The sequence below is a fragment of the Alosa pseudoharengus genome, unplaced genomic scaffold (genome assembly GCF_046254945.1).
Source record: "Alosa pseudoharengus isolate Yale_2024_CS ecotype anadromous, Long Island Sound unplaced genomic scaffold, YU_APseudo_1.1 YU_APseudo_1.1_scf_8, whole genome shotgun sequence".
NCBI classification, from domain to species: Eukaryota; Metazoa; Chordata; class Actinopteri; order Clupeiformes; family Clupeidae; genus Alosa; species Alosa pseudoharengus.
Window position 1 is genome coordinate 23,547,101 of NW_027468870.1, and position 24,150 is coordinate 23,571,250.

Consider the following 24,150-nt stretch of genomic DNA (forward strand, 5'->3'; position numbering starts at 1 on the left):
CATCAGTGTTCAAAATTATTGGCCAATATTTTGGGCCTAGAAGTCATTGGCCAAAGTTTTCTAACATTTCTTAGTGCAAATGAGAGATGGGCAGCCTATCCTTACAAGCTAATGCAGATGCTGTATAATTTTACTATTCTGGTTTGTATAGATAAAGTCTTCAAACACTAGGCCTATATTGCACTCTTGCTGAGAGCACCGGTCTTGCTGGGGATCCAACGAAGCTGTAACAGTTCCCAAATCTTTCAGAGAGGGCAGTCTGTCCACACTGACTTCTACGGTAGCCCACTTCCGTTTAGTCTAACCCTACTTCATTGCATTCTATCTATCGGACGAAAAGAGTTTGCGTTGCCTTGGGCTCTGAGAATCCTAACTCTAGGCGAAGCATGCAGAGTTTCCATGTTCAAACAAAACCAATAACAGGCCACATGTTGTAAAATAGGACCATCTTTCGAAATCCATTTTCTGTCTCAATTTTTCAACGTCGAGAATGAAAAGGCAAAATTCATGGCAAGACGGGATCGCAAGAATCTTTAGATCCTATGATTCTGACAAAACGACCAGAGAGAGTGATACTACCACGTAAGTTATTGTTAGTCTGTAGCCTATGCATCTCATTGACAGTAAACGACCTTCATGATCCTTACATCCAAACTGTTTGTTAGATGCGAATGTTCGATAAAGTTTTTATTGTTTATCTGTGGTGACGCAGACTGGTGGCGTGGTAAAATGTAGAATAATCAGTAAATCTTGTTTTAGACCAGAATCAGTGTTTTTGCCTGCCATTAGCCCTAAGACTACATCGATAGCAATGTGCTCGATACGTTGTTTCAGATGTTAAAAATGGTTAAATGTTCAGAGGTGGAGTCTGCCGAACTGCGGGAAAGTTAATTTTGGAATGGCCCACCCTCTCATAACTGATGATTCCTTCAGACTTAGCGGTGGCTCATAAAAAATGCAGGAAACATGATTTTTTATTAAGCAGCTTTTTTTGCTTGCTATTCTCAAATAGGCCTATACTTAATACACAAAAGTAGTTCTGGCATTTTGAGTCTAAGTATGAGCTATCAGTTACATACAAAGGGTGGGTCCCAGTCTGACTATTGTCACTTCTTGGGTTCATTCATCCATTCTCCACACCCTGCAGAAATTTCTTGAGCTGCTGAAAATTACACTGACAATGACTCTCACTGTTTCACAATCTAGATTTACCTTCCATCCTCAAAGCAGCCTGGAAGACGAGACTAAGTTTGCACCTGAGAGGAGAGATGGTGATGATCCATGTGTGGACAATGACCTGGACATGTCAAAGGTATGATTTCAACCATGTCCAATGCCAGTTAGGGTTATGACATATTTGCTTTTGACTGTGCTGAATCTCCTCCATGAATATCTGAATTCTGTATAAATCCCAAAAACAAATCAATTGAAAAGCCCAAATACGTCTACTGTATATGGCTGAAAGCTTACATTATTTTTTCAGTTTGGATGATATTGGTATGGTCAGAACAAATAATGAAGCAGTATACTTAACATATGTATGAGAAGTATGCCATAAGATGTGTTCTAGTGCTTTTGTAATACTTTTCCAAAAAGGTAAGGAAGTACTTGCATGTCAGTTGTTCTGCTATTGTGTAACCTGTATTGTGTGAAGTACAGTCCCACACTGGACTTGAACACACTCTTTTGGACTCTCTTAGCAAGTGGGCAAAGTAAGTGTTAGTGTACTGGATTATATGGGAGCCCAGATTGTTAATTGGGTGGTATCTTGCACTAATAGGTGTGGTCATGTGACCTGGTAAATCACCTGTATCACCTGTTGAAGCATTGGCGAAACGCGTCGATCACTGAAATATAAACCAGCGAAGTAAATCCAGTGTGCGGTGATCCTTCACTTTTTCTAATCTTATTGACGACTGCACATCACCAGCACCTGGAAGGCTGTGCATAGGAACTTTATCCTTTTAAGTGTTAGTGTCTCTAGTTTCTTAAAGCTTTGGGGATTGTGTTTTACCCACCAGCTGACTACCGTTACTTATGTGTCTATAAGAGTCTATAGAAGAATATGTCCTCAGTAAGATGTCTTTAACTGGGCATCATACAAACTTTTAAGAATTACCCATTTTGTCCCAAATGGTCTCCAGTTGGGGTTATGAGAACAGAACTTTCTGTCTCAGCTACATATTTTGTACAGCATAGAATATTTTGTTTAACTAATTGCTCAGTAGTGATTAAACCGTGTCATCCTGCAAGAGTTAGTAGCATGTACCAGCCAGTATGGGGTATTTATGTATGTGTCTTATGCATTTTAATTGGTATGCTAATAGTAAAAGATCAAGAGTCCAACTTCTTTATACTTAACCATTTTATTTTAATAGAAAAAAGGATCACTCTGCATTTTAATTGGAGTCTTTTTTGTCTGCATTGGTCAACATTGGTGTGAATATGTATTCGTTATTTGCTATCAGATGTATTTCCATTGAGTAGGAACATAATATTTTGATGCCTTGAATCAGTGGTCTTGTTCCCTGCAAATACTAGTGTTGGAAAGTAAAGTAGGTCATCTCCAAAACCAAACCAATGCTTGTTTTCTTTATAATTTGTTATGTTTGTCACAGAGCCAAGGAACCAGCAAATGCAATCATCACAACTCATTACAACACATACATTCAGAGCTTGTTTCTCCCTCTTCAACATCCTGATGAATTTCCTACCACAGAGGTTAGGGAGTGAAGAGATATCACACGGTGCCATTGTGTTGTGCAGCCACTGTAGTCATTGTATCATGGCACAGCTGCATACCATAGTGCCTGACTCGGCTCTGAGGTCTATCTGTTTCAGTGGAGAGGTGAAAAATCCACTGATTTTCTATCTGGCTTATGTACATACTACTGAAATCAGGAATAAGGACAGTTTTTCTTCTCATCTGATCTTTGTATATCTGATAACCTCAGACACACTGAACTAGACAAGTGTTCATCAATGTTTTTTTAAGGTTGATCAGCAACACATTAATTCCAAAGCACTGTGGCACCATTTTATACTTAGTATACATAGTATACACGGGAAGAGTGAGATAATATCTTAATATATGAATTGGTATCGTGGCAGCACTTGTACCTATTACATCAGCCTATAATAAAATACATATTGTTGCACACAGAGTGTAATGTGCCTGAATTGAGGTTCCATTCCAATAATTTCTGATGTATTCATTGATGAAGAATCTCATAAGAAAAAAGTGCAAAAATTGTATTCAGATGATACTGTAAAGATCATTTGCTCTCTGTTTTAGCACTGAAAGAGTTAACATTATTGTGGGCGGGATTGGGGGGAAGGGAAAGAAGGGGGAGGGGAGCCGTCTGCTTCACAGGCACTTTAGGATTAGAGGCTGCCGGCACTGTAAAAGGCAAGCTAGTGGGAAAGATCGAGTGTAGCTGCTTCACACGGCTCACTTTTCTCTGGTGGTGCCTCTGCTCGTGTGGCCGACAGAAACCGGTGCTCAGAAACTAACCCAGGTGCCCTCTATTCCTGTTTACCTCCTAACTCTGCTACTAACTCGCTTTTTTCCTAATGTAGGTATTCCAGGGCTGTGAAGGAGAAGAAGGAACAGATCGTCACAATCGGGACACCCAGGCAAATGTGCTGGACAATGAGGCAGGCTCATTGTCGGAACTCCCTGACAGGCAGCCTCCTCTTGGCCTTACCAAATCCCCGGGGCCCAGCTCACCCGTGCCCCCCTCAGATTCTTTTCTCAAAAGACTTGGGAGTTTGTTCCACTTCTTCTCCAAGGCAGAGGCGAGAGCACCACAGCTTGAGCAAGATTCAGCTGTGCTGCCAGGGCCTGGAGGAGTAACATGCGAAGTAGCCAGGACCCAGCACATCAGTGAGACGACCGGTGAGCTGCCTGGGGGGGACGTTGTGGGCCCCCAGTGTCAGGAGATGGACAAAGCACCTACCGAGCAGGATCACTCTGCTTATATGGCAGAGGAGACAGCCACCGAGGCACCATCTGGACCAATGGGCCAGACACCAGAGAGTTTGTAAGTTACCCACTCCCTTTTGCTGTCAATTGGTTTCACTCATTTAAAAGGGAATATAGAGTTGTGAAAATGTGTAAGGTTTTACCCTCACATTGGGCTTTCAAACACTATTTAGTCCAAGACTGCTGTCTGTGTCATTTTGAAAGAGGTTCCTGGTGGACTGCTTTCCAAAAGATTTATTCAGGTTATGTAACTGCCTTGAAATATAAATTCCCCAGAAATGTTACAGTTGTATTTAGAGCTTTTGGGATCAACTTCAAAGGAAACTCAATTGAACTTGCATGAACTAGTATTAGTAAGGGAGGAATGCTTGCAGGCTATTTGGTGTCATGAATGTGTTTCAGTTATCAGAAGCTCTCACAAATTTTGCATGTGGGAGTTTATATTGGCTGGCATTGCAATGCTCCAGGGAGGCAGTGTCCTGGCATGAAATTCCATGACATGTGACTTCATGACTGAAAGAGCCTTGGCATACAGAGCATTGTTATAAGACATCTCTTATGATGTCTTAAGACTTCGTACTGCTGTCTTTTATATTGCCATGGAACTGGCTGTGCAGTTAAATAAAACTAGGGCACTTCTTTGCTTCTGGCTTTACCTTGGGGGATAAAAGGAGGCATATACTGTACACTAAGTAGCTTGATAATGTTGGATAATGCAGACTGTGTGCTAGCTTCATATAAGGCCTAAAGTAGTTTTGACATCCAGTCAGACACACCCATTTACAGCCTTAACACTGCTGTAATGTTGCACCCTTTTTCCTGTTTTGTGAGCAGTTCTCTGTTTTCATTTCTTCATAAAAGATAGAGGGCTATCCTTATAACTTATCAGTTTTCTGCACAGTATCAAGTGATAAGTTGCCACTGGTTGCAATATGAATTGATATGATAATGAAATTGAACTGATAATTCCTAGATAATATTAGTCAGTAGTAGTATTAGTAGTCAAGTTCCTAATTATACAACTAAAAGAGAATGTCTGTAGTTATAGTTAGATTATCACTCACCTGGACTCTATCTATCTGTGTCATATTGTTTTTATCTGCCCCTTTCCTTTTCGTTTCTTATGCTTGCTTGCCAGACTGTGTGTTTGCTCCTATTGATGTCTATATCAGCTGAAGTGATGTACATCTCAAAATGTGCCATGTCACAGCAGACAGCAGCTTTAGGGTGATAACACTCAAGATTTGTCTTTCTTGCTCGTGTATGTAAAAGTGATACTGCCTGGAGGCTGAACTTAAAGGAGAAGTCTTGATCGCTAGACGTCACCGAGTACTGTTGATAGGAAAAGAAACGACCAAAATCGGTGCTAGTGAACTGGAGTAACTGCAGCTAATGGCCAGTAATCCCAGTCAGCTACAATGCTAGATCTGGGGGCATCATCTAAACATGCCATTTTTGCCTCTTAACAGACTCTTAACAGAAAGATGTCATTAAAAGTTCTGTGCAACATGAACAGGGCTCTTACGTGACAAAACGATACATTTTCAACTCATTAGTTGTGGAGAAACTGTTTGTAAGTTCAAAGTTTGTACTGTCACATACCTCAGTTTCCATCAGTCGCTTCCAGGAAAGCCCACGAAAGTCTGTTGTCGAGCTCATGCTGGCTTCGCAATGAAAACTTGAAGTTTATTTCCCCTCAAAAATAGGTAATTGAGCACTGTAATGGTTATGACCATATATAATGACTGTACTGTACTTACATGGAAACGGTCCAAATGATGCCTAAGTTTGTTACTGAAAGCTACTGTAGCCCTATTCTCACACTGAAGTATTGTGGGAATTCTGTTGTTGCAGAACAAGGCAAACAGAGTAATGTGCAGATGTGACAGTACAAACTTTGAATTTAGACGGTTTCTTCACAGCTAATGAGTAGAAAATGCATCATGTTGTCACGTTAGGACTCATTCATAGAGTTTGTTAAGAGGCAAAAAAGGCAAGTTTAGCTGATGCCCCCAGACCTTGTAGTTGACTGGCAGTACTGGCCATTAGCTGCAGCTACTCTAATTCGGTAGCACCGATTTTGGTCGTTTTTTCCCCCCTATCGACAGTATTCGGCTATGTTTAGCGATCAAGATCCATGTAAAAATCGGCCGGATTTCTCCTTTAAGGTTCTTCTGTTTGTGAGCTCATGTTAGCATGTAGTTGGTGACCTAGATTCTGAAGGCTGAGTCTGGACCATGTAGCCCCACTTGACAGACTTACTCCTGTGCCCTCCTACTGGTTCTGAATCTTATATTATCAGCAAAAGCTCATAATGGGAACCTGTAGTGCACATTGTGAACAGGCACTTCCCCCTATTCTAGTGGTGTGAAGAAAAGGAAACACTGACATTTTGAGAGAGACATGATGACCTCATCTGCGACCAAGTGTGGGAAGCAAAGAAAATGAGTATTGTGCTGAAGTCATTTTGGGGGGGAATAGACACACAAGAAATTGCTTCCCAAGGCCAAAATAAAGTTGTAATAGGCTGTCTAGAAATGGTGTGTCCTTTATATTCAGAGATCATTTCTTCATAATTTGCTGGAGGAACTAGCCTGTTGCAACCAGTGCAGTATCACTGAAATAATCCCGAAACCAATATGCTTCATTACCGTAATTTCCCGCCCATTTACCAAGATTTCTACCATGATTTTGCTAAATTTCTTTATCTATGAGGCTAACAAACAGGGGTGGGAATGCTTTTCTTTTCGTTCTTCTTTCTGATTAAAACACCATCGGATTCCGATTCATAGGGCTATTGGGCACTTTGGGTAATTGTCTTTTTAATTTGCATAAAACATTGTCATGAGGTTTATACACAATGCAGCTAATATGTGGGAAATGTCTGTATAATACTGACATATTATTGTAGGTAAGCTAAGTGAATAGAATACTTACCTAGATTTAGAATTGTAGTGAGATGTTTGCTACCCATGGTGAACTGCTAGAGTGTTGTGGTGTTGAGGGAGGATGAGCGATTCTCAAGAGGCAGAGACGGAGAGATGGCATTATCACTAGAAGTAAAACAGGCTTTTACCAAGGAACGGCTTGGCCAACAGTGATTATAGTTATCACTGGAGCAAAAATATAGTCTAGATGGAGGTTGTGCCTAATCAGTACATGTGGAGATGACAAGGAGGAGGGCTTTTGGGATGAGTGTATATGGAGAGTTTAGTGCTCCAATGAACTAATGAATGAAGCCACAGACCCAGAGGAGAGGAAAGGTGATGGTGAGTTTAAGAGATCAGCATAGGGGTCTTTGGGTGTCTTTGCATCTGTTAACAATCTCCTTAAGAGCACTGCTGTAATAACCTCCTTAAAACTGCTGGACAGCTTCTTGCTGTAGCTCTTCTATACAGCATTGGTGCCACAGAAATACAGCTGTATTTATTGTATTGTATGGATGTTTTTTAGAGGCTGATTTTTGTGATTGCCGTTTACCGTGTCAAAACTGGTCTTTCAGGAAGATCAGTCTTGCCACATAGACAATGGAAATATTGGAAACAGGAAAGAGTAAGAAGCAGAGAAAGAAGAAGGAAATAAGTGTATCTTGACCAAAGATTCTAGAACAGAGCTCTGTTCTAGAATCTTTGATCTTGGCCATATCAGTACTGTTTTTGTGGTGAGACCTCCACAGTCAGAACAATAGAAAGAAACGTGGGCCAGTTATATTATAGACAGCTCATGTTTGAGGATAGACACACCCCTTTTTGTTGTCACCTCCATATGCAAACAGTCCTGTCACTGAGGGCTACAGTTGAATTCCAGCCATTGAATTCATGAAACAAAAAAGTGTGAATGGTTTGTGTCAGTATGACAAACTAAATGTACTTCAAATTATATTATTGAAGAGTATTATTCTCCAAATAATAAATGACCCTCTATCGCCTTGAAATAATCTTTCTCTAACCAGACAATTATTTAGACAGTCAATTGTTTTCCCCATTTCCTTAGTGATTTTTTTCTGTATCTCTGTAGGAAATCTATGCCGGAGGCTAATTGTACATCATAGGGAGTGGCTCTGGTTGGGTGCAAAGAAGCTTCCCTTCCTCAGCCATCCTGGCTCTTGTGTAATAAAGGCTCAGAACTCATAGAGGGTACTCTATTTATTAATTTTCTCTCTCTGAAGCTGATTTCACAGGGATATGCTGTATTATTATAATTTATTTAGTTATTTATTTCTCACTTGAAATGGTGTCTTAAGTTGAATGGAAAGCTGAGAATGAAAGCTAAGATTGAGTGTGCTTTAGGTATATAATTTGCTTTTTCAGAGTGTAATGCACAACAGAAAGAGCTGCAAAAGAGGTATGTGGTCTCCTGAAACAGTTAATATTGGATATATAAATTCTAGTCAGCAGTCATCCACAGCAAGGACCGGGAAAAGCCTACACACCTTAACCTATGAATTAGCATGTTAGCTGTTGACCAACCTATCGATGATTGTTTTACATCACGTGCACGAGGATGATGACCAAACAAGATATGTTGTAATGCTGTATTGGACACATTTTATTAATATAAGGGCATAACCTTATGGGCCAGTTTCCTGTACACTGATTAAGCCTAGTGTTAGACTAAACAAGAGTTTCAATGAAAATCTCCATTGACAGGTTTTTGTCAAGGACTATGTTTAATCATAGGCCTATGTGTTTTTCACATTTTAGTCCTATTTTCTTCACATTGTTCAGCTTTGGTAAGCAACATTAAGTGATTCTCTTCTCCTTTTTCTTTAGACCTTGGGACAGACATAGTCAAAAGGTTCTTAGATAGGCAGCGTGTTCAGTTGCTCAGTGGCTTTGCCTTTGGACAGATATACTCACAGATGTAAATGAATATTTGATGCTCTTGCACTGCTGTTTGAGTGGCTGTTATTACACATCACGTCCTACATGGAAATGTTCTCTTAAAAGCATCACTGAGTGCGCTTGTGCATTTCTGTCTAAACATGCTCATCTCTTCTCTCTTTCACAAAGACCGTGTGTGGCTGAAGATCACGGGCCAACATGGAGCCAGGCTGGAGACCATGTGACCTTGACAGGAAACACTGACGAGGGTCAGCAGCAGCAGGCCTTCGATGGTCCAGCCGTCATCACGCACACGACCTACAGAGGCCAGAAGGAGGTCCGAAAGACGCGGAGGAGGCAACCCGTGCAGATATACTCGCCCATCTCGGAGGGTGATGAGAGCCATCCCTGTAGAGGAGTGTCCAGTGAGGGTGTAGGAAGCCCTGTTTCACTGACTGGTGACTTCCAGCAGCACAGCGAAGCCGCTGTGGATCTCCCAGACGTTGCCTCAGAGCAGTCTGAGGTCTTGGCCTCACAGGAGGCTCATTCAGAGCCATCTTCACAGGCTGCGTATGTCCAGCTAGCTGATGCCCATGGTGCTGCCTGCACACACAAGGCTAAGGATACTCTTTCTAGGTATCAAGGTTGCCAAGAGTCCCCATCACTTTGCGTGTCAGCACCTGGCATTAGGAACTGTGAGGTGAATGATTGTTCCTTGTACACAAACAAGAGCCTGGACGTACAGTTATCTGAGGTGGATTGTAATCAAGGTACAGGTGAAAGAGCAGTGAAGCCACGTCTGCCTCTGGATGAGGATATCTTACAGTGTGAATCAAAAGCTATGGTCGATATCATACTGAAGAATGCACTGACTGCACTGCAGAAAATAGAGACATCTGAACAAGAGAATGCCATTCCTCATGAGGCTGATGTTGAGCGTGAACCCTTTACATATGCAGGAGCTAGACATGGATACCAGAAAGAAGATTATGATTTTAAATATGCTACACAAGAACTAGAGGATAAGCATGTCATGCCCACTCATGTAGATGACCAAGTCATCTCTAGAGCACAGGGGGAAGGTAGCAGGTCAACTTTTTCATCAGGCTATGAGTCCATTGCAGGGTCAGACACAGATATTCGGTGTAGCCCTGGTCAGAGCTTTGAAGGAAGTCCTCTAGCTCTTCCGACCAGCGGCCTTCATGTTGAGTCTCTTTCTATGGCGATGCCTGGAATTGCAGACTCTTACGAAGAGAAGTTAACAGGGGATAGTGAATCTGAAAACACAGACTGTGAAAAGTATGACCATGAAAGTACTGATGTAATAAGAAACACAACATTTAAAATGGAAGATGGAAAGACTGAAGGTTGTGTAGCATTTGAACCTAAGCCAAAAGAGTTTGGAACTCTGACATTTGAGGGGTATTCTAACTCTTGCCTTATGAGTGAACCTGAAGTGGAAGATGTTGATAAAGAAATCAGACCAAAGCCCTGTCAAAATTCAGAGCAGTCCGTACAATTTCCACCTGTTTCAAATTGCACTTTTCAGAGTGGATCCATTAATGCAGACAATGATAAGCTTGTAGACTTTAAATTAAACACTTTAATTGAGCATACAGAGGTAGGAAACATGGATCCAGAATCTTTTAGTTTAGCATGTAAGCCTGGGGAGAAGGTTCAGAGTCAGGAAGTTGTGAGACCAAAGCCCTTGCCAATTGCACAGCACTCATTAGCAAGCCATGATTTTAAAGACAAGGCAGTGGTGGAGCCCACTAGTTTCAGCAACACTGAGTCGAGGCCAGAGAGGAGTACAGTGACGCCCCACCAGTGTGTCATGTCTGAAGACCAGTGCCAGAATTCTGAACTCTATGTTGGAGCCACAGTGTCAGATGCTAAAGAGAGTTGTGCAATATTCACAGCACAGGACGGATTAAATGCTCAGGACAAAAATGTGGATTTTGCTCAATTAGCCAGCTCAATCAGTTTGTTGGTCTCGGGACCTCAACCTGTCCCCTGTTCAGGCTTTCCCATCGTCCGTGGTGAGGAACAGGAGGAGGAGGAGGAAATGGATGCCATATTTGTTAATGACACTGGTCCCATGGAGAAGCCCACTACCCGGAGAGGAAAAACCTATCCTTTCTCCCTCTCTCCCATATTTGAGGAAGAGGAGAGCCTCCAGGTGCCACCGGAGGAGGATCTAAAAAGTGCTGACCAGCAGACCTGCTCCATACTGTCCCTCCTGCAGTCAGTGAGTGAGCGCCTTCAGTCCAGCGGCTTCACTGACGGTGACCCTGAGACATGGGCGGACTCCATGGATGCTTTCCGCTGCTCTCGCTGGGGCAGCCTTTCTGACAGAGAGGACGGAGATGAGGAGAACCCTCCCGCTGATCAGGATCTTACTCTAAAGGATGAGGCTGAGATGCTCGGCCGTGTGGAGGAAACAGTTAGTGCAGTACCACATGAGGCACCTAAAGAAAAGGACTGCGTGGACGGTACCCCGTCCAAACACAAACGGATTGCTAGCAGCCCGTACTATGAGTGTCTGAAGTCCAAGCCACCATCGATCCTTCCAGTGGGAAGTATTACTGATGGAAAACTGTCAAAACCATTAGTCAGGGTAAGGACATTTAGTGGTCATAAAACATTGGTCAAGGTTAATATTTACTGCTTGTGAAGTTTAAATGATTATGAGTGTGGGGGTTTATTGTTGGTGTTGTTTCTGTCATTATAGGGGGAACAGTTAAGCCTTAGAAGGATCATGCCAAGACCCTCTGTGGTAAGATCTTTTTTGTGTGTATGTTTTACTGTAGTTTAGTGTATCTTTTAGTCAGTGAAACTTTTAACACAGTGAAATGATAACCAAATTTATTGAGAACTCTATGCTGGTCGCAACGAATGTATCTTAAAATAATGCTGTAACAGAGCAGTTTTATTTGCATTGGAATGCTGATCTTTCTTGTAACGTGTGAATAGATTTAGAGTAGACAAGTGTAGCAGAGTTGCATAGCCTGGCAAAGCGTAGTGTAAAAGGAATAGCAAAAGATAAGGAATGCAAAAACGGAGCTGAAAATCCTTGTCACTGTTATTTCTTTAAAAAAAAAGAAAAAAACATTCATATCACGAAAAAACAGACTTATTTTACAACATTGCAACAGTAGCAGTATATAAGTGTAGTCTATGTGCTGGATTAAAGCAAAGGCCTCTCTTAATTAGAGGTGAGAACTTTTCCGTAATGGCAGGTCAGGGCAGTTCAGTGGCTAGTGTGAGATATAACATTCCCTCCCTTCTTTTAACACTAAGGTTATGTCTGGCAGCACATGCTCACTACCCCATGCTATCAAAACCCAGCTGGCATTTCTTTGAAAAATAGGCAGTTAGGGTGTTCTGAAATATACAAGTATAGGATTATTTCATGTCAACTCAGTGTTCTCATATCAAGTATTACATTTTGATAGATCTTTTATTAATAAATTGTAATGTAAAAATGTTGAGCATTGGCTGAATGTTATTTGGTGGACTTCAGGCAAATTAGGCAGGTTTGTCATTTCTTGTCTAACTTGATAGAAAAAATGAATGTTAGATTTGAATTCTGTCACACAGTTTATACATTTTGATCAAAATAAGTGTACTCACAGGGCATAATACAGGTCACATGATCATAGACCATAGGACATGGAATCCTGTCAAACTGGCCTCATCACATGAATATGGTGGTTCTAAATCAGGCGTATTAGCACAGAGCTTGAACCTATTATTCTTTGCCGCGTCTCTGATGATCTATGCAGCCTTTACTCACTGGTTATGCACAATGTCTGCTTTGTGGGTAGACTGTAACCCAATACCTTTGTCTTGTCCACTAGAGAGACATAGGAGCATTGGTCTGATTAATTAACTTATCCCTCCTAATCCATCTCTGAGACTCTGTTGGGGAGTATGCTCTATTAAGGCACTCACAGCATCAGAAGAGCTTGTGTATAGCCTGCTGTAGGCATAGTTGTGCTATGCCCCTCAGCATTAAACAATGACCATCTTGCAGATTGTTTTGGTTTATTTTGGTTTAAGAGTGGTTTATTTTTATGTAAATGTAAAATGTAATGTAAAATGAAAAGGGTTTGAAAAGAGTTTGAAATTTATGGTGAAATGGTGGTTTATTTTGCTGGTCCCTTATTGCTACCACCAAAATGTATAAACTATTTTGCTTTTTACTTCCTTCTTTTTAGATGCATATCTATGATGGTGTGACATTCTCTGGAGAGAAGCGAATTATATTAGGCGATGTGGTGGACACTTGGGGAATGACTTTCAAGACCGGAGTCTCTATACGAGTGCTGACAGGATGGTATGAAATCTCACCTGTCAATCATTCATTTTTATTTTAATTGTAATTATTTTTTAAAATAAAATGCCAGGCATTTTTGTTCAAATTGTTGATACTTGTTTTTTCCACTATCACCTTCATTTTATAAGGTTTATTTTTAATGAATAAGATGTTTTATACTTCAAGGATTCACAGATTTTTATTTGTCACAATACATCGAGATACATTTGTAAAACATGTAGTAAAATAGCATTTAGCTGCTCAACTTTCGTGTGCATAGCTGTTTATAAGGATAAAGAAAAATATTTAGAAGAATTTAATAAATAGATTGAGAGAAAAGGTGGTAAAAGTGCAGTGTGTTTAAGTGCAGTATGGCAAGTCCATGTAATGTATTTTAAAGAGTTTTATGTGTGTTAAGGATTTTACAACTGACTTTTAATACTTTTAGAACTAGTTAGTTAGTAGACCTAATTCTTTCAGTATTGAGCCCTATAAATCATATGGTTAAGTGTTTTTTATTTTCATTTCTCTGCAGTCTTGACATATTCCTCTGGGTTAGTAGTTTGTCTGACATGCTGTATAGTTTGACGGATCCATGCATCTTCCTGTGACATCAGATGTCAGAAAACCAGTTTTCTTTGTGAGGTATGCACAGCTTTAGAGATAGTGGTAGATAGCAACCAGGCAAGTACAGAGTGGCTGAGTTGATAATTAATTGATAGTGAATCAAATTGTCATTCTGTTGAGCCAGTAATACATGCTGTGCTATTTGGCTCTTGTAAGGTCTACTACACTTAGCTTGGTGTAGTTGAAAGCTTATGCAAGGACTCATTTTTAATGGATGCCCACCTTCCATTTGTATTGAGAGGCAGTTCCCCTTGGGTCGTTGCCTTTGCTGCATTATTTACATGGGCCTAACATACCAGGAAGCACAACAGTAGGAACAGCAAACAACGCTGGGAATGGGAGTTTTCACATCTCTCTGAGTATTGCTAGTGTGCTGATGTGGGTACTCACCTCAACCATTTCTTTTAGTCAGCAGTAGTTGCTTTCTGTACCCCTTTACGGCTATGACTTTAAAAGGCGGAAAGGTTGTTTATGATTGCTTTAGTAGGCAACCATTTTCTGTATATTGTTCATGAGTCAATTTGTCTACCTTTCACCCCAAGGTTTTGTGTGAATAGTTCTTCCAGGTCAGTCCCAGTAGTGTTTTTGAAAGTTGGTGAAAACAAGCCATTTCAGAGAATTGCTATTATTGTTTTCAGTTGTATTTGACTTTGGGTGGGAAAAGATAATGATTAACCTGGAGACAAACTCGTTATTGTAGGTTCATGTCAAACGCACTACCAACAATGTTTGTGTGTGTCTAGTTGGACATGTCCAGTGCAGATGCAGTTTTGACTAGTCCTGGGTGCTCCAGCTACCATATTGTCAGTGTTCCTTTTTTTAGGCTACAAATGTCCATCTCCTTGTAATCTAAGAATGAATTATATATATTGAGCAGCAGCACCTCTCTTTGTTTTTAGCAATGCAGATATTACATTTCTGTGTGTGTGTGTGTGTGTGTGTTTGTTTTTGTATCCTGTTGTTACGAAGACTGAATTGAGCATTTTTCAAAAGCCTGCTGAGAAGCTACTTATGGGAGGAGTGGTGTTTCCATGGCTTCAGTGTTTGTTGTGCAGATCCCTCTGAAGACCGCAATTCTCTCTGTAATGTATGTGTATGAAATTGTACATGGAAGGACAAACTCTCTGTGTGTGTCGCAGCTGGTTGCTGTATGTTGAGCCGGGGTTCAAGGGCTCCTGCGTGGTCCTGGAGGAAGGGGAAAAGTTGCTGACCGGCGGAGAGGGGGAGGTGCAGGAACAAAGTACAAACAAAGTCAAGTCTCCAGACCAAGTCTCCATCGGATCTATTAGAAGAGTAGTTAAGGTATGTTTTCTTTTGTCCGTGTCAATTATTCATGAGTTTGTTATACTTTATTCAGCTCTTTGTCACCCTCACATTTTGCAAATTCAGCTGTCTGTTGCTATCTTAGATTTATAGTATCTGCCATAATTTCTGTAGTGGACATTTTCAGCGTGGTTGTGGAATGTCATTGTGCTTTTAGGATGATCGTATTCCAGAAATCCACTGTCATGGAGAGGGTGAATCCCCAGTTGTCTTTCATTCTCGGACTGAGAATTTGGAGGCTGTCCAGTTATTTAATCTCACTGTCAAGTCTGGATGGTAAGAATGGTCCCGTTATCATTGAAGTCTTGAGGATGAAATAGGAAGAATAGAGACAAGAAGCTCCATATTGGTTATATGTTGTTTTATGATTAAGAAATGACTTCTTAAATTTTCTGTATTTTCTAACTGAAGCTGGCTGGCATATGAACAGAATGGGTTCAGTGGTAATTTTGCTGTTTTGGAAACTGGAGGAAAAACAACACATGGATCTGGGTCACTGGTCACACATGCGAGGTCCCTGCGTCCCCTCACGAGGGTAAATCATCGACTTGCTGTGTTTATACCTGTCCTTATAGCCACTTAAAACACAGTGCCATTTATACACATTTCTTCTCGCACTCTTTGTTCTTTTCCGATTCTTTGACAGGGAGGACCTAAAGTCTCAAGACCGCTGGATCCCAAGGTGAGAGGTGGAAGTGTTGAACAATGTCTTGCCTTCTGCTGAGTGGGGAGTAGGCCTAATGACTTGCTCATGTGTAGGCCATGTTGATTGAGACTACTTGATTCTTTAATCCTGCAGATGATGCTGTATGAGCTCCCCCATTTCCAAGGCCAGTGCAGAGAGCTTGGAACCAACGCGTCCAGGGTGGAGGGGCTGCAGAGAGTCTCCTCTCTGCGGGTCATCAGCGGAATGTAAGTTATGCTGCCACCCACGTGCTGCTACCAATGATCCCTCAGCCTAAGGATCACAGTCAACACATGGTGTGACTGGCCTTAAATCTGCTGAAACAGAAAGACATAGTCACTGCACTGGGCTTTTGTTTGCTATCATGTTACCCTGCCACACATCTCATTGGGTGTGGAGCCAAAATCAGTTCTTTACTCTTGGATTTCTCTAAGCTGGTAAATACTTCAAAAAAGGTGCTGTGTTTCTGTCTCTCCTCTAAAGGTGCATGTGTTTTGGTTTGTGCTTTTTTAAAAGAAAGAAAAAAAAACAATAAAAAAAGGTAGTAGCCATTAAGTCTTTCTCTTTTTGCCCATCCCTTAATCTTTATCAAGCTGTTATTGTACTCTTGGTTTTCTAAATGAGTACAGTTTTGAGAGTGTTTGTTCTCCTTTTGTCCTCTGCTGTTTGATAGATGGGTGGGATACTCCAGAGAGCACTACAGAGGCCAGCAGTGTTTGTTGGAGGAGGGTGAATATACTGACTGTGGACAGCTTGGTGGCTCGGATCGTACTTTCCTCTCTTTCCGCTTTCTACTGGCAGTGAGTACACACACACACACGTACACGTACACGTACACTTACACGTACACACACACACACACACACACACACACACACACACACACACACACACACACACACACACACAGACACACACACACACCTCATCTAATAAACTGATTCAATCCCATTGTCTCTCCTTGAAAGTACCTGCAGTCCAGTGTCAAATATCTCAAACAGATATAAATTTAAAATTCCCGAGCAGTAGATGACACTATGTATGTGTTCTGACATATCTGGAATTTGCTTAAATCACAAAGTAGGTCAAATTTTGCTTTTCTTAGCATTACGATCTACTTTTAGGCTAATTGGGCTATTGGTTTATCGTCTGCTACAGTCACCCCTGCTATCAAACCACAGCAAACTGGAGCACAGCTCCTTGCCCAACTGTTAATGGAATTACTCATAAGCTGCACTACTCTATGTTCTCCTTCTCGGCTTGGTTATGCTTTTTTATATACTGGTCATAGACATGTCCTATTTTATTGTACACCTGTCACACTTTTGTATTAGAAGGCTGTCTTAAGTGCCCCTCAGTCTAGATGAATGAATGAAAAGTTTTGAAGATGTTGAATGAAAGTTTTTACCTAAACGCGGTTAGGTTAACATTAAGTAAGGGATAATGTATAGAATGCTTGTCATTATCGGGAGAATAAGTCCTGACAGGGCGAACCGGACCCCAATGCGTCCTGAAATAGTACTGTGAAGTATTGTGAAGAGCCGGATAATAAGGATTATTAATGCAAAAGCTTACAAACTCATAATGAAAATAATTCACTGAAATCTTGTAAATGCTGTATTTTTAGAAGCCATATTATACTGTAGTACACTGTAAATTATTATTTTTCTTTCTCCTATATTGCTTTTGTCAGGATTGTATTGAACCAGCCATCTCATTGAGGAATGCTCACTCTCCTGAGACTGCTCATATGGACATAGTTGACCTAGATGTTCCGGATATGGAGAAGAGTGGCCCTAACCTTGCACCCGCTTCCATTTGTGTCAAGAGTGGAGTGTAAGTGTGACATTGAAGGATGTTGTTTTAGTACTTAGTACTGCTGTTGGATTGTCATGTAGAGTGAGTTCACCAAATCAGTGAGGTGTACTGCAAAAGGCTTCATAAGCATCTCCTAAAGGGGGCCGGTTAGTGTGAGTTGGTATTTAGAAATGCTGTCCTGTGTGTCTTAGGTGGGTTGGATACAGTGGGAAGTTCTTCTCTGGAGACCAGTACATTCTGGAAAAGGGCCAACATTCTGGTCCTCTGGACTGGGGCGACTGCAGTGGTGAAGTCATGTCGATCAGGCCGGTCCGTTTGGTGAGTTTCTGTGGTGGCAGCATGGCTCTAATTCTGGGGGGCATTCCAAGTACATGGTTTAGTGACAAACCTGGGTAAGTTATTAACTCAGAATAAGTGGTAAACCTCCTTCAACAAGACCCCTATGGCATTGTTTTGTTAGGAGAATGAAGTCATACAGCTCTTCTATTAGGAGGTTTACCCCTTACTCTGAGTCAACTTATAAGTATACCCAGGTTGGTCACTAAACCACGTACTTGGAATACCCCCCTGGTCTTGCACACCTTAATGTCAGCAGAGAGTGCAACAACTATCGTACTTCAGTCCATACTATCTAGCTTGACCATGAAACTGTTGTAGTATTGTGTTATGTTTTGATTTGGGTAAATGGAGTATAACATGTGAAAACGATGAACAGCCACAGATAAACATTTTTTTCTATCTGCAGTCTTGTGGGAACAGAGAACCAAAGCATTTGGTATGTAATATTATAAATCAACATTTCAGAAAAATAAGAAGCTGAGATTGTTAAGTGAATGAGATCTAACAGGCTCTCCCTCCTTGTAGATCCGTGCTTACAGTGAGCCTCACTTCTGTGGTGAACATCGAGAGTACCAGTCTAAAGCAACTGACTGCAGCTCTCCCCATCCCATGTCATTCAGGGTGATCCATGGAAGGTGAGCCTCTGCTGACACTGGAAAAAGGCTTTTACTCTGTGACCCCCAGCAACAAATGATCCAGCTACTGACATGGCCATCCATTGCCCACACAGATCTGTGTGACGGGTAACCTTCATATAGGCTGTTTTGACCCTCTCAATGTATTTTGTGCAGTTGGGTGCTTTTTGATGAAGAAGGCTGCTCTGGAAACCAGTTTATCCTGACGGAGGGGCTTTTTCCCGACCTAACTTCATGTGGCAATGGGGTATCAGCCATCAAGTCACTCCAGCCAGTTCCATATGTAGGTATAGCCCTCTCAAGCCTTCAAGCCCTGTGATTTAAGCCTTTATCTAGGCACTTTGAATGTGTGTATGAACTGGACATGTGTCGATTGTAAATTTAAAAAAAACAATCACAGCAATTAATTGTAACTAACAGTAGGCCTACCTACCTGTATTTTCTGATAAGTGTTTTTCAGATCCATCCATTAGTCTGTTCTCCCTGGACTCCTTTGAAGGCTTGGAGATGGAGGCAGTTATGACTATGGATGACATGGAAGGCTTTTTCACTCAATCTCTTCGGGTCCATAGTGGACTGTAAGTCCTTTCGCTATTACCACAACAATAGAAGGACTGTTCTCATAGAATGGAAATTCTTTATGTGTACGGTCTAAACAGGAGCAGAGGAATTTCAGTACTAATGAGGTGTTTTATTTATGTGTCATAGATGGGTGGTGTATGAATATAGTCATTTTAAAGGCCGTCAGATGCTTCTAAAGACTGGTGAATACTCCATGTGGGGTGAACACAGTGGCTGGGACACCATTGGCTCTCTTCAGCCTCTTGGACAGGTAAAGACTGTTCATGGTTCACAGTATGGAGATCACTAAATGCTGATTAGACCAATATTTTGTGGTTGCAAAAAAAGTCCTGCTTACTTCATAATGGTGGTAGAACACACCAGTATGTCACTAGCATGCTTCTTCTTTTGTTGCTTTGGACCAAATGCATGTAAAAAAGCTCAAATTCAGTTATTACCTGACTAGACAGAAGGGCAATTGCAAAGAAAGATGCCTTGAGTAAAAATTTAACCTGAATCAAATCAATTTATCAAATCAAATGAAATTACGCATCTTAACTGTAGTATTTAGTATTTATACTAAAGGTATTTGGTGTGCTTTTTATTTTCAGCTTAATAAATTGTGAAGGCAATATAGTTGACCTGTTGTATGTGTATGGTTCACAGCCAAAAGCTTATGTTCAGTTGCGGAACCGGGCTCTGGGCTCAGTGCTGACTGCAGAACCCACACAGGATGGTAACGCTCCAGCCAAAGTGTCCCTAAAAGCGCCCAAGTCATTGGACTGTCAGCAGTGGATTTTTACCGATGGACTCCTCAAATGCAAGGCCAGTGAATTTTCCCTAGCAATGAATTGTAAATCCTTGCAAGCCAGTGTGTGAGAATCAAGTAGAAGTGTATTTGTTTCTAATGGGACCAGTTACAATTCATCATGCCTCTGTTTTGACAGAGTGAGAACAGAGTATGCAAAAACACAGCTAAAAATATCCATTCTATCTATAGGACATTTTTGAAATTCTAAACAGGATGGCGTGAATGCAGGCATGGCTTAAAATAGCTCATTTGAACATCTACTGTTTCTAAACAGTAAGCGACTTGAGTGCTCTGTGTGTTTGTCCTTCAGGTGGGGAAGGCGTGCATGTCTGTGATTGGTGGGAAGGCACATGTAGGAGCCCGCGTAGCCCTGTGGCCAGAACATGGGCGTGCTCACCAGAGGTGGAGCCTCAACGAAAATGGGACCGTTTCCTCACATCTGAACCACAGCCTTGTACTGGACATTAGAGGTGAGGCATCACGGAGCCCTAAAGCAACTACAAAGAGTTTTTTTGCACCTTTTAAACTAATGTTTCCAAAATCGTTTCAGTGGTTCATCAGCTCGTAACAGGGTGAACGGCACTTCTGCGTTCGCTTTGCAACCCTCTATCAGCTATAACTGCACTATGCAAGTTTGCCTGATCGGGTAGCGGAATTGTAGTTCGATGGAATGAGACATAGGAAACTACAAATTTGACTTGCTTCTGATGTCGCGATACATCATACTTTCATAAAATCTACATAAAAACATACTCTACCTTGTCTGTGGACATTGTTATTTGCAAAGCCGGTGCTTGATAAACAAATAGCGTGTGTGCGACAGAGGAAAACTGCTTTGGTGTTGCTTTAATTATAACTTTTCTCCAGTATATGTTTATGTTTTCAAAGGCAATATTGAAATGCCATATCCGATTTACAAGAAAATAAGCATGTTTTTATTGTCTTTTAGGTGGGAATGGCATCGACAGGGACCACTTCATTGTCAATCAGTTTTCAGCTGATCGGTCTACACAGTTCTGGGACATTGAGTTGGTGTAGATTTGTTTTGTTGTTATTGTCTTTTATTATTGAAGCACATTTGCACATCCATAAGTTTCGCTTTAAAAGCGGCCTTTTAATGCGGGTTTACCCTTCCCTCTGTGAAACTAGGGATGTTAATGTTTGTTTATTCCTTGATGTCATGGAAGATCCTCAGACAAAACAGAGGGTTAAGAAAAAATCCCTGACATTAGCCCAGACTAAACCTCAAGTGTGTATGTTTTTCAGGAAAAGGTCATCTCACTGGACTTAAAGATGTACAATAATATTATATAATGTTAAATTTGTGTATAAAAAAGTAAATTCAATCACAGTTCTTATCTATTACTGTAACCAATAAAGTGCCAATAGACTTACTTCTGTCTATGCACCTGTTTGTAAAGTCTGTATTTGTTGGAGGTTTGTGCCAGACATACAATTTTGCTGATAATGTGGAAATCCACCCATACCTTGGTGTAGGAAACCTGGTTGTGTCAAACATTACTGGTTGACAGTGTTCTTCCTGAATATCATATTCATATTACACACTTTACTAAGCTAATGTAAGGGTTTTTTAGTTGCCACTAAAAAGGATATATTTCAAGAATACCCCTCAGGTGTACTTAACACTAATTGTTCACACATTTTGTGAGTCTGCTTGTCTATTGTTTGAGAGGAGTTTCATTTGTTTAATTTACACATTGATTACACTGGTCATTAATCTTAAGTCCTCAGCCATATTGCATGTTGCCAGTTGTTTGGATCTATTGGTGCAGTATTTAATAATGTTAAAGGGAGCTCTGATCATGCACTTTGTTAAATTTGATCAACCAACGGTTTAGTAATTTCATACATTCTTCCATCTTGGCACCATTTATTCATAACGGGTGTTCGGGATTTCCGGTTGCAAAGATTTGTTCTATTTCATTATTTCATATGTCCTTCACTTTTCATGTTATATAACCATAACTGTCAATATGTGGCGTTATAACATGCATACAGCTGCAATATTTATTACTTACACTTAATATGGATTCTCTTTAAAGGTTTTCCCTATATTTTTTCCAATTAAAATGGTCACTGAGAATTTTTTAAAAGCATTCATGTGTAATGTTTAAGCCTTTCTCAATGTAAGTCTTTTAGGGGGCAATGGTTGAAATTCAGTGCCATGTTTAGTCCAGACTTGTATGTTATGGGCAAATGCTGTTTTTTTCAGGAGATGCAACAGACAATAGCAGTGCCCTGGCAGGCCTCATGACAGATTAACGCAGAATCTAGTGGAAACTGGACATGTTGACCTGTGAGCCTGTAAGACTTGAAACCAACTAGCCATCTAAGAAGTCATGCATTTTATTGGGTTGATACCTCAGGCTGCGTCTGTTCTCTGGGTCACCTGGGTATGGCTTTCAGACCAAAAACTACACCTTTAATGCATTGTGTGACTAATGGTTGTCACTGTGATAATGTAAAATTGTAGAAAACAATAGAATACATGGTTGACTGATGTTGGGTGTTTCTGTAGTTGTAAATCAATTAACATTACTGAAATCCATCAGTTATTGGTTGCTGCTACAATAAAGGAATTTAACTGCCAGTTAGTGTATCTTATATTTTATACATTGTATCATTTGGAATAGATGACACTGAGAGGAACTGTAACATGCTGCCTAGTTTCTTTGAAGGCACCTCTGTGGTGGCTATACTTTTTGTGTGCTAAAATTCAAAAATAAAAAACAGTCAAAACCATCTCCAAGAAGTGTAACTTCATGTGCAGCATTTGGCTATTCAAATATGCTTTGGAGGCAGCTGATGGGGCAGAGTAAGATGAACCAGTGTGTATCTGTGTCTTGGAAATCTAACACATTTATCATGTGATATGAAGAACATTTGTTTATCTAGCTGTGGATGAACCTTTTTCCAAATACTTTGCATATCAACTGTAATAAGACGAGTAGTCATAATCATCACAAGTAATTATTAAACAATGTCAGTTTAAAGTGTGTTATGTGATGTTTATTAACCAATATAGGCTTTAGCAAAAGTGCAGCTGTGAATTGCTAAGATTTTTTTCCAAAACAATGGGAGGCCTAGGGGGTAAGTTGAACCATTGGTTTGTCTTACCCTCCCATGTTTACATGAAATTAACTATTTGGTGTTTAATTTAGTGCTGGATCGTTATGAATAACTGACATTATATTTCATATTTTAGATGTAGCATAACAGCAGTCATGACATGTCATAATAATAAGAAGAATACATTATATTTATAAGCGCCTTTCAAGTCACCCAAGGATACTGTACAATTAAAAGGTTAAGGATGTTAAACAGTACATACAGACAGATATTACAAAGACGGGGGACATTGTACAATTTTGTGATTACAAAAGAAAAACAGATAGGGGCGCCATAGTCATGATGCGCTAGTAGCCCTAGTTTTGTTCACCACCTTGTAACTGTTTTATCAAATAGCTCAACCCTAACATGGGCAAGTTGAGCCTTGGAATGAGCCTACTGTTGGTTTGGTTTTAGATGTCACTCTCTTGCAGAGTTTTTTTTTTCAACAGATGACACTGAGAACAATGCTCAACTTCAAACAGGAGTGTTTGAATATTTAATTTACATATATGTGTATGTTGTTTTTAGGTTTTGCGTCAGGATCCATTTGGGTAGCAGCATAAACAATTTCTAACACTTGTTAATAAATACAGTACAATTGGCACGCAATAAAGACCACAAAAATATGAAGGAAAAGGCCTGTTACATATTCAGTAAATCAATTCTTAATAAGTAAGGTTTAAGCTTTTTCAGATATCCTTGTAGTTTCCAAGAAGGGTGACCAGGTGAAGGGTAAAATAATTTGAGGAGCATTGTGATGCCATTTTTCTCAGAAACATATGGCAGCCTACAAACAGGCCAGGCGTAATTCAATCAATGCTTATGTGTCATCTGCCCCCTAGAGGCAAAAATGGTAAACTAGTAATATGTTAGCCTATGTTAAAGTCACACAATTTCATCATTTTTACCTACAGCTTCAAAGTCATTTTGATGCCACAGATTTACAATAATAAGAATGGAGTCTTTGACTCTGTCATGTTGTTCTGGGTAGGATCATGACCGTTTTTGTTGGTTTTAGAGGAATTGTGTACCCTCCTTAGTGCTAAATGGGTACTAACTATAGACTGTTGAATAACTACCATGAGCATGTCAT

General features: G+C 40.5%; 1 protein-coding gene across 2 annotated transcripts; it reads left to right on the forward strand.

The window, feature by feature from the left end:
* The first annotated feature begins 306 nt into the window (after positions 1 to 306).
* LOC143112757 (beta/gamma crystallin domain-containing protein 3) lies at positions 307 to 22,688 on the forward strand. 2 transcript variants are annotated; one of them, XM_076275030.1, is made up of 23 exons: positions 307 to 582; positions 1,207 to 1,312; positions 2,619 to 2,721; positions 3,580 to 4,043; positions 8,998 to 11,425; positions 11,540 to 11,584; positions 13,029 to 13,147; positions 14,893 to 15,055; positions 15,234 to 15,352; positions 15,488 to 15,611; positions 15,723 to 15,758; positions 15,876 to 15,988; positions 16,435 to 16,561; positions 17,455 to 17,597; positions 17,771 to 17,897; positions 18,325 to 18,354; positions 18,444 to 18,553; positions 18,710 to 18,836; positions 19,004 to 19,131; positions 19,262 to 19,385; positions 19,781 to 19,939; positions 20,236 to 20,395; positions 20,875 to 22,688. In XM_076275030.1, exons 1-23 carry the CDS (start codon positions 543 to 545, stop codon positions 20,961 to 20,963), a joined length of 5,184 nt encoding a protein of 1,727 aa, XP_076131145.1. In that variant the 5' UTR covers positions 307 to 542; the 3' UTR covers positions 20,964 to 22,688. The 2 variants fall into 2 exon arrangements, with proteins under 2 accessions (XP_076131145.1, XP_076131146.1); XM_076275031.1 differs by lacking the exon at positions 2,619 to 2,721.
* Positions 22,689 to 24,150: the final 1,462 nt, after the last annotated feature.